At 47.0% G+C, this 11390-nt stretch overlaps 1 protein-coding gene across 1 annotated transcript; it reads right to left on the minus strand.

Annotated features, from left to right (window-relative positions):
• Positions 1-8410: 8410 nt before the first annotated feature.
• On the minus strand, positions 8411-9625 carry ARC (activity regulated cytoskeleton associated protein; the record flags this gene model as incomplete). Its single annotated transcript, XM_082752475.1, has 1 exon — positions 8411-9625. One exon carries the CDS (start codon positions 9623-9625, stop codon positions 8411-8413), a length of 1215 nt encoding a protein of 404 aa, XP_082608601.1.
• Between the last annotated feature and the right edge of the window lie 1765 nt (positions 9626-11390).

An 11390-nucleotide genomic window follows, 5' to 3' on the forward strand; every position in this document is an offset into this window, starting at 1 on the left:
TCAGCAATTCCCATTGTTCTTGTTCCTTCTGTTTCTGCTTTGAGATGATCTCAAATGGACTCTTAACTCCTGGGCAGGCTATAAGTGAACACCAACACAGACCACTTGAAGGATTGCACTGATATGTATCACTGTCCACGCTGAGCTCAGCCTTAACATAACAATCTTGGCTTGTGCTGGTGTCAAAGCCTGCAGTAGTTCAGACCCTCCACTTCTAAGCTTTTGTGTTTCTAAGCCTTTGTGTGTGTGTTACAGGCTGTGTAATCCTGGTTACAAAGAGGAATTTTTCCTCAACCTTTTTGGGAAAAGAACCTCATTTTGGTTAAGGAAGGGATTCCTACTCTTCCTACAATGTTCACAAAATCCTGCCTCACTGAAGAGTAAAACATACATGTAGAAGCACATGGAGCATATTATTTGCAGAGAGAAATAATGGAGGCCTTGTAAATTCAGTAGTCAGATCAGGACTGCACAAAATGGGGTGAGTTGAAATCAGAAGAGAAATCCTTCTAAGGACTTAATGGATCAAACTGGAGCTGAAAAAAGCAGAGTCTGAGTCCTGAAAAATTTTATTTCGTTGTCTTTGAGTTTTCTTACCTTTCTCTCTTTGTTGTTGTTGTTGTTGTTGTTGTTTGTTTTTCAATTTGAAGTCAGTTTATAAGTAGAGCTGTTTAGAAACAAAAAGTCAAACAGGTTATTTTTTTAAATGTCATGATATTATTCCTTTAGGAAAAAACAAAACAAAACAAAAAAAGGAAATAAATCCCATGCAGTAAATACCGGCAAGTGGTTCTGTAAGCTTCAGGACTAAATAAAGTCTGATTTTCTGTGGACTTACGGCTTTTGTTTGAATACTTTTACAAGTAGTGTTAGATGATCACATTCTGTCTGTGCCTATGCAGGAACAATGGAACAACTGTCCTCTGTTCAGCAACTCCCTATCAAAAGCATACAGGCATTTAGTGATTTTGGAAGCCTCTGTGAATGATGCAGCTAGCAGGTTAAAAGTTATTACGTTTGCAAGGGAAAGGTGGAAACACGCACTGACACCACATGATCAGTTCAGAAATGTAGCCTAAAAAGTAATGAAAATGGTTGTCCCTTAGAAAATTATCACTTGCACTTTTTCAACTAAAGCAGTTTGCTGAAATTAGAACCATTTTGCACCTAGCAAACCTCCTTTCTATTTTTAGTGATTAGATATTGGCTGTAAAAAGCGTGTCACCTGCCTCCAATGCCTACCTGTAGTATCTGTGGGAATAGGGCTAAGATAACATCCAGCTGCATGATCAGAGTGAGCGTCCACAGCTCACCAGAGCATCGTATTGACACGGTAAGTGGAGCCATTAGAGCTGATTGTGTCAATAAGGAAAGTTTCACAGCCTCCCTAATTACACATTGCTTTGCTGGAAAGAGTGGCTCCAGGGGAGCAGTTAGGCTATACATAAACACTCGCCTGCCTGAGGAGTCAATAAATATGATTTACATGACTGACCAGTGCAATCACTTTGATTAAAAATAATAATAATAATAAAAAAAAAAAAATAAAAAAGAGTGAAAGGGAAAAAAAAAAAAGGAACACTTATTACATATGTGAATGGCATGCTCTGAGAAAGAAAATTTCACCACATTTTTAATTGCCCTGAATAAGCAAATTAAGGGACTCATAGCTGGGAAGGGAAGGGAAGGGAAGGGAAGGGAAGGGAAGGGAAGGGAAGGGAAGGGAAGGGAAGGGAAGGGAAGGGAAGGGAAGGGAAGGGAAGGGAAGGGAAGGGAAGGGAAGGGAAGGGAAGGGAAGGGAAGGGAAGGGAAGGGAAGGGAAGGGAAGGGAAGGGAAGGGAAGGGAAGGGAAGGGAAGGGAAGGGAAGGGAAGGGAAGGGAAGGGAAGGGACTATCAAGAGTGAATTAATGACTTTTTATCAATTCTTTGTGTGTCTGATCCCACATTCCTTCTCCACCAGTGGAAGAACATTTCTGAATAGCTCTGCATTTTGCTTTGTGCCCCAGTAAACACAGAGATGGTTCCCACCTGGATTTTGGAGAGGGTTTCCATTAGTTTGAAGCAGTTCATCCATTGCTGGGCTATATGTGTCCCAGGTGACTCCCTACTGATGGAGTTAGGAGTACTAATAAGGCATTTCTTTGCTAAAAGAAGGTGTAGGTCCAGTGAATCTCTAGGGATTTTAAGCTGGAGCTGTCAGGGAAAAAAAAAAATCTAGAAGGATCTGCCGCAAAACTGGAAAGCTTCTGAGTTCATCTGACACTGTCAGGCTCATCCACCTTTTCCACCTCCCTTAGCATGGTATGCTCATCCCACCCATCTTCCTCCACTGCAACTTGACCATCAGTCCTCCACGCCTCCTCCTGTTGTCCCTCATTGCTCTATTTCTCCTTGCCCTTAGACCTCCTCCAGCAAAGCAACCACGTATCTTGCATTGCTGAAGCTGTGGGAGTGTGCAGTGAGGGGATGAACAATGATGAGGATGATTTTTCTCTTCTACAGAGGTTTTTAATTTTAATTCCCACAGTGTAGAGTGGAGTTCTGCCCCCCTCTGCTGGAAGAGCTCAGCACCTCCAGCTGAGTTGCTCCTGATTTTCGCTCTGCCAGACAGAGGGTTGGTCCTTGCAGGAGACCCAGCCCTTTGGCCATGTCCATAGACCACGCAAAGTCTAACCATGTTCTCCTGTCCAGTGTTCTGCTATACTCGCCCAGTGTGGAATGACTCTGTCTAATTTTATGTTCCTAGTTTGACTCCTCGATGGTTTTTCACCTCTTTGCCATTGACAGAAGCTGAGGGCACAAGGGTGGAGATTCAGCTGTGTATTCAGATTACATCTTTAAACTTTGTCACACTTGAGTTTGTGGTTGAATGACCTGAAGACACAAGGGTTTGAAGCTGGCTTATACGCATCTTTGGCCACTGGACCATGTCCTGCCTTTTCAACCTGAGAGCAAAAGGAATGCCTGGGAGGTGCATTTGGCAATACACGTTTTAGTGCCTGTTGTGAAATAAATGAATCTGTTTGTTTCTCCTGTTGATCAATCCAAGTGCATGTTACCAGCTGCAACACGCACCCCACATTGTTAATCCTAGAGTCCTTCTTGCTGGGAGGAGACCAGGGGCAGAGCAGGGAGTGGGGGATAAATTCACCTGAAAAATGCAAAATGTTCACTAGAAAAATGTTTTCAGAAGAGAAGGGATGTGCAGAGGTAGAGTTATGTACCCCATGAGATGAAGGTCTTTGGGGTCAGATCTTTGAGCCCAGCACATTGCAGAAATACTCAGTTCAGTTCAAAACTCTCTGAGCTATCTCCCCTGTCAAGTTCCCTTCCCCTAGTCCTGATGACCTGGAGATATGTTATAGGTAAAGAACCCAAGCAATTGAAAATATCCCTGCTGTAGAGGAATGCATCATGCAACAAAACGCTAGCCTGATAACAGCTTCAGCATGTCTGTGCTGATGAGTGCTGGCTCTGCTCTTATGACTGCAAAGGTCTCTTTGGATATCAGGTAGAGCTGATTCTGGCCTAGCAATTTCTTTACCTTGCCCCAACCTGCTCATCCGTGCAAATTACCTCTCAGGCATGGGTATGAATGTGATTGCTCTATGTTTTATTTGACTTTCTCTTAGCTGTACCCAAAAAGTCCTGAACAATCCAGTCCTGTGTCTCCCAGCCTCCTGGGCCACCACCTGGCTTAATCTGAGAGGCTAAACAACCCCTCTTAAAACACCTCCATATCCACATCCAAACCCTCCTCTCCAAAGGCCCAGTACTTTTCATTCTGATGTTAGTCATCTGCTTTTGTTGAGAAGTGAGATTTTATGACTCAAATAAGCCCAAACAACTGAGAAGAATACATCTTCAGAGTGCTATAGATATTTGAGTCCCCCATGAACCAAGACAGAAAGACCAAAAAGCAAGGCACAAAGCAATTGAAGCAGATATTTCAAAGTTTTATTGTATAAATCTACAAAAGGCTTTGCTACAATAGCAAATAAAGTGTAGCATTATTCTACTGACAGGTTCTAGTGGCTTGGTGTGATCTTGTAACTCCAACATGACACATGAGGAATAACTGCCTGATACAGTCAGATCTAGGGCAAGTGATGTCGGCTTACAAAGACCTTTTGGCTTCAACCCCTATAACCTGTAGTGATTCAATGAGTTTGCCTTTTGTACAAGGTTGTTTGAATTATTAATATTTCTAGTAAAAATAAAAACTCTAAAGTAGTTCTGTCAGAGTCAAATGTAAAATTACCTAAGGAAAAAAAAAAATCTCCAGTGATTGAAATCTTCTAAAGTTTCACAGACACAGCACATACACACTTCTTCATTCACGTGACTCTACCCCAGGAAAACAAACTACCAGTCCTTCCTGGAGAAGCTGGTAATATAAACCAGGGTGCTACAAGTAAAGCTCCAATCAGCTAGGAGCAATAACTGAAATAAAACCAGCCAAGGGTGTTCAGTTGTGCACACTCCACAAAGTCAGTGGAAAATGTACAAAGCTCAGGACCATATAATCAAGTAGTTCAGGCAGGATAACTCATAGAAAAGGCAGGAAAGTCTATGGACATTGAAAATACCCATTGAGGCAGTCAGGTCCCTTGAGAGGGACTGTGGAAATTAAGCACCTCAAAATCAAACTTCATTTTGACCTTGGGATGATACCTATGAAGTCTGCTTTACATGGTTTCACATAATTTTCTGGTCCTGGACATTTTTGGCTGAGCAATGTTGGAATGTGCATGATATCCCATTGGCTTGGTTCAAACACAACAAAACTCCGCAGAATTTGGTTAAGTGGATCTGATCGCTCGACACATGCACACCCGCACTGACACGCACACACATACCCGGGACCCTTGGCTCTGGAAGAGAGAGGAACCAACGGGATCCCTTCAAATGAGATGTGAACCAAAACTGTCTTGCAAAAAGGCTTGGTTCAACTCACTTGAGCTGTTGTCTCTCATGCACCTTTTTTTTGCTCCCTGGGTCTGTATGGAAGCAGTCACGCCAAAGCCACCACAAGAGCATCACTTCTTGCAGTAACTCTGGCCCATGCAGATCCAGGAAGCGCCTGCTGTCTCACAAGTGTCCCTTTTGGCAAGACAGCTGGCCCAGTTGTGCAGGCTCAAGTAGTTCAGACAAGCATCTGGACCCCAGGATGCTTCTCCGAACCTCCAGAGCTGTTTGAGGTTTGAAAACTGATACCCGCATGAAATGAAGCGACCCTCGACTCAGGAAAAATGAGTTACAGCCTTAACAGCATGGAGGGTTCGTAGCCTAGGGAGGGTCAGTCATTTGGCAAAGTTAATCAGGAAAGTTTTTGTGTTTTAATCTGATAATCTAGTGAAGATTTCTTTAGATGAGTCCCAGTGGCCCCAGACTGCAGAGGTATGGCATCATCTCAACAGACAGTCAGTACAAGTCCAGCATTCTTGCTGTCCCCAAAGCCCAGACCTGGTTCTCTTGGTTTATCTTTTCTCTTGGTTTCTCTTTTCATTCTCAGAACTTTCTTCTGCTCTTGGACTAGTTGAACCAGCTCAGCCTTTTCTTCACCTTGTTGGAAGTGGCTCCCTCTTTCATTCTGGCTCTCAGCATCTTGAATACAGAATTGCACGGCATGGTTGGCTCTTTGGTGCACATTTTGCCTTCTTGTCTTCCAGAAGTGTTTGCTTCTCCCCTGGGAAAGTAGGTGTCTTGGGCACAGAGGAGGAAACTCAGCAACAGCAGCAGCAATTTCTGTTAGAGAAAAAAAAAAAAAAAAAATAGAGCAGATGAGGTTAGATTTCCAAAGTCTCCAAATAAGTTCTACAGAGAATATAGGGGATTTTTCAGGATATAGGTTAATATTCAGCTGGTGTGGCCACCAGGTGCCTGGGCCTCTAAACAGGTGTCTAAGCATTGCCAGAGGTCCAGCAGGAAGAAAAACAGGACACTCTGTCCGCAGAACTTGAATCACTGGGGCTGGTGCTTGTGTTCCCACATTAAGCTGAAATCCCACCTATCTGATGGTGCCAGCCCCCCACAGCCATTGGGCCTGAGGTCCCAAGCCCAGCCCTGATTTGCACCTGAGTTATTTCATATCTTGCCTGAGGACACTGGGGAGGTTAAAAAAGGCTCTCAGGGGTAGGATGGGAGGTAATTACCTGTGCCAGGCTTTCATTCAGGCAGAGGATCCGGCACTCAGCAGCTGGGGATCCTGGCAGCAGGTCCCCTGTTGAATTCTTAGTTTTGAAGTCTTTTCTCTTTGGCTTTCCTTCCGAGACCTGAGCACCATGAAGTGATTTCTTCTCAGAGGAGGCTCTGAGTGAGTCACTGTAATCAAGAGAAGATAATGCTTGTAATGCACGGCCAGCTCATCCTCAGCACTGACACCCACTCCTCCACCACTCATTCCCAGGTCAGGCTCCCTTCTTTCTGCAGACACAGCCACTGCAAGCTAACTCACTCTGAGCAAGTGAGAGGAGAGCCCTCACTCCTCCTGACACTGACTCACTTCTAGGCAAGGATGGAGAGCAAAGGTGCATCTCCTTTGGGCTGTGCATAGCCCTGTGATGTGTTGTCAATGCTGGGCACTCAAGCCCATGGCTTCATGGGCAAGTTCCTTCCCACTCCCTCCCTCCCTCCATTAATTAGAATGTGTAAGATGCTGTCCTGTTTGGAAAATTTTTGTATTCACTGTCTTTTATTTCCCTTTGATTGTCCTTCCCTTTTTTCCTCCATAGCCTAGTTTGCCAGTTACAGTGCTCATATCCCATTTATCCCAGTGCAAGGATCCCACTGGCCAGGCTAAGGCTAATTTAGGCCTGAGTGCAGAGAGGATAATGTCAGAAAGTTGTCTTACCTTCAGCCTCTTGGAAGGAGGCATGCCAAAAGCCTTCCAAGCTGCCGGTGTCACACATTGCTGCTGTTGTAGTGCCAGGGACATCCCAGGGACACTCCTGTCGCTGCATCCCTGCTGTACATCTTGCAGAGGTGTTGCTTATTTGGTCTGGTGGCGAATGCAGATAATGCTCAAGATGTGTCCAGCCTCAAGAGGTTTTGAAGAGCCAAACTTCCTGCATCTTACAGCAATTTCTTCTCAAAGTCCTATCATCAAGCCTCGGTCAAAGCAAGGCAAATGCTGAGCATTGCTGTCTCACCATGGAAAATGTCACTCAGTCCAAGTCCATCTCCATCCATGGCAAAGGGGCTGTTGTAGTGAGTTCTGTGTGAACAGGCAACTCTTTGTCCTCAGATGACAGAGGTGCCAGGCTTTCCAAGAGCATTTCAGTCTGTCTGTGAAAGCAGAAATTCTTCTTCGTGATGCACAGGCTGAGGCTGTGCTGGGACACACAGCTCCTCTCTTCACGTTGATTTGCTTTTATATGGCAAAAGTTCCTGTTGTCTCCACATATCAGCATGGACATGATTTGCTGCTCTGGGGATATTTTGCTCTGAATTTTGGCTGTGTTTGTTTGTTTCATTCAAAGTATAAGGATTTGTTTCCTCTAACTCCCCCCCACCCTCTCAAAATAGCTGTGGTGCTTGCTTTCTTCACCCTGACACCCTCCCTTCTCTGAAAGGAGACTCATTCTCCCTTCAATGAAATAACCCAGAATTTAATTTGAAACTCTGTTTACTGCTGAATGCACAGTGTAATGTGCAGAGAAAGGGTGAAATTTGCTACTGCACTGCAGTGGCCTTGATTGGAGTGAGCAAAAGCTAAGATAAGGAGTAAATCAGCCTCTTGGGAGGAAAAACATTAAAGCAGGTATTGGGTATACTGAAATTAAAAACACTAAACATTGCCCACATTCTTAAGGTTTTCATTTCCTGAAGTCACAGGATTTCCTCTTAATTAAACAAAATAAACAAATAAAAATCTTTTATCCTTTAAAGCGAGACAGAAGAGGAGATTGCCAAGTAAACAGAAGCCCAGCGGTAAATTAGAAATGGGCGAGGGTCAGAAGAAAGATGTCCTCTCAGAACCTCTTTACGAGAGGGAGGGGAGAAGGAGGAGAGATCCAGATGGGTAGGAACCCTCAGCCAATAGCTGCACTCGTCAGAAGTCCTTGAAAGCCGCCAGTGCCAAGCGGCTGCTTCTGAAGTTGGGAATTGTCTCTGGTTTCTTGTCATGGGTCTTATAAAATTGTCCGTCCCCCACAGTGGTGCAAGCAGCATCCCCGGCACCACCGTATGGCGTGGCTCGGGTGAGGTGGGCAACCACATCCTAAGGTTGCCTCTCCCCCTTCGCCTCCCTCCCCCCACGAGCAAAGTTGATTCCTTTGCTATGGGCTGTTGGACTGAGCACACCTCATGTCGCGGCTCAGCCGGAACCTCTCTCCAAGGAGAAGCATCCTAAATTCGCCCCCTTCTCCCGTTCACATAACCCAGATTGCCATCATCTGTTGGACTAACTCATATGACAGTAGCTGGAGGGCTAGGGGGCTCGGGTTGTGTCCCATTGCTTGGCACGGGGCTGGCGGTGGTTGAGGGAGGCATGCTCTCCACAGAGTCCCCTGATTGAATTTCGGGGGTCCTCTGTGGGCTGGGCTCATCGGAGTGGTCCATGTTGCCTTGGACTTCCTTCCCTCTTTGGATCAGCTGCTCTAAGGTCTTGGGCAAGGGGTAACTCAAGAAGCGCTTCAGTTTGGGCTGGAGGGTGCCTACCACATACTGGATAATCTCCTCCTCATCGGCATCAACATACAGGGTCTGGTACAAGTCTCTCTTGCGCCAGAGGAACTGGTCAAGGGGCTCCCCCTCTTTCTGGGGTAGATCCAGCTCCCTTTTGATAGCATCCCTAGTCAGAGTCCCCTCGCTGTACTGCAGGAACTCCTTCTTGAACTCAACCCAGTTCTTGACGGAGTCCTGCTTGTATTCCCACCACTTTTTAGCTGGGCCGTTCATGTGGTTCTGGATCTGAGACAGCCAGTACTCCTCTGTCCCACCCACCTGCTTTAAGTATTCCTCCAAGTGGCTCAAAAACTCCCGGGGATCCTCAAAGACCTGGGTCTCCACTGGGGAGGCTGGAGCATCCTCCGACACAGAGACCCACTGGTAGGAATCGTGGCCCTGGGGGATGCTGGGCACCTCCCCAGGAGGAGGGGTCAGCGCATACATTTGGCTCATATCAAGGGCATAATCATAAATCTCCCCCTCACTGGGCCTTATCTCTGGGCCTCCCACCCCAACAGACACAGTCTGCTTGCCATGTTCCCCAGGGCAATATTTGCCCCCCATGGACTCCAGACGGTCTGCCCACTTCTCCAGACGGAAAAAGACCTCCTTCCAAACATTCATCTCTCTCTTGACCCATCTCTCCAGATGGGCAATGGTCTCCTGGCACCTGGCCAGGCAGGCCTTGATGGACTTCTTCCATCTCTGATTATCAGTCGGGACGTGGTCCTCTAAGTTGTTCTCTAACTTCCCCACCGATTTCTGCAAGCCCTTCAGCTCGCGCTCCACCTGCTTGGAGACCTCGGACAGGAGGTGCCGGTGGGTCCTCCTGACGTGCTCCAACATTTCCGCCCTGCATTTCCCTATCTGTAGGATCACATTGGGCTTGTTGGCCACTCCACGGTGCCCCTGGAAGGAGTGGATGCCCGCGTTGGTGACATTATCCAGCTGCATGGCTCCTACCGTACACGTGTCAAACACAGAAAAAAACTGGGTTGTAAGCCCCGGCACTAGAGCCTGCTCTCAAAACCCCCACTGCAACACTTCCCAAAAGACACACAGAGACTTCTAAACCCCCCTCAAAGGACTTTTCGACACAAACACAACCAAATCAGATATCACCGCAGAGTGAGCTGTTCGGTCCCCGTGGATCTCAGAGAGAGTTGTAGGCAAATTTCTCCCGGTGCCCTGCTGGAAACGCCTGTCTCACGTGCTCAGGGTGTCCCAGAGAGAACCAGGATCTTCCAGGAACGAGGAGAGGAGTTGGCTAAGATGTCCAGCCCCAAACGCGTGCCTGCTACCTGCTCGTCCGGAGCTGAGAATCTCGAACAACGAAGAGTCCCCACTCGGTTGAAACACACAGCGATGCACACAGAGGCTGGAAGCTGCCGCAAAAGAAAGAAAGAAAAAAAAAAAGAAATCCTGATGATTTCTTCTCCGGTAAACTTGGCGAGTCAAAAGCGCTTTCACTAGAGATGCAAAGAGCTGCTTCTCTTCCCTGTCTGAACTGCCACTAGTCCAGGCACTTCCATCTACTTATACCCCGCACAGCTCAACATGTGGGTGGTGCCCTGCCTCCTCCCGCACTCTCGGCACAGCGTTCATTGGAGGAGAAGCGAGGCCGGTGTCTGTGGCAACCCAGATCTTGGCAGCCTCCCCTCGCTTCCCACCCCCTCGCGTACGCCCCCAGACTCGACGCGAGATGCACTTGAAAGGTGCTGGAGACAGTTGGAGAGATGGATGAGTAATCGCACCTTCCGCCTTTCGTATTGCAGGAAAAACACTTATTCATTCCACAACTATTTACTCAGCAAGGTCATCATTAGCATGCTTCCCCTGGCAGGGCTCGCAGGGGGGAGATGAGGAGGGATTCAGTGTGTCACCCCAAGCCAGACGCCCACGGGGCCCCCGCATGCCCTCACATGCACACACACACACACACAGAGCTGCTCACTCCTATTGCACTCGCTTGGAAACGGTGGAAATTCAGCAGGGAAAAGAAAAAAAAAAAAAAAAAAAAAGAGAGAGAGAGAGAGAGAAAGGAAAAAAAAAAAAAGAGGAGGGGGGAAGGTGAGGGGGAAGCACTCAAAGGAGACACTTCAGGGCAAATTGGGGCACTCTGGACTTTCTAAACCACTGGTGGGTGGGAGTCATCCCCAGTACTTAATTGCAGCAGACCGACCTCTATCTCGGGAATATTCGGTCAGGGAGGGGGATGGCATCCTGGTTTTTACACCGAATTAAATCCGCCCATCAAAAGCCTGTTCCGTACTTAGCTTGAATCAGATGCTTAATCAGTTAGCCAACCCACAAGCGCAGATGAAACCACATTTGTTCTCCGCTCTTGACAAAGCAGGAAAAGCCAACCATAAAAGGAGACCCGGGGACTTATATAAGCCAGAGATAAAGGATTCCCTAATCCGAGAGAGTTCCCCACCGGAACCTCCTCAGAGAGGTTTTGAGGACATCCGGGGCTCCTTGTTCTCTCCTGATGACAGTGACCGGAGGCAGGAGGATGCTGATTCATGGATATCACCTAAAAAAGGGGTTTCTCGCTTATTACCAGCAAGGAGATGCCTTGCCTCTGCCTCAAGGTGATGGACAGTGTGCCAGGCAGGCTTAGGATGGGTCCCTACTCACATGGCTCCTTGCCACTTGTCTTCTGGTGGGACTATAGCCAGAATGGTAAATTTAAAATGCAGAGGTGATGGATGGTTTT

Source organism: Aythya marila (assembly GCF_965140915.1).
Source record: "Aythya marila genome assembly, chromosome: 2".
Classification (NCBI taxonomy): Eukaryota; Metazoa; Chordata; class Aves; order Anseriformes; family Anatidae; genus Aythya; species Aythya marila.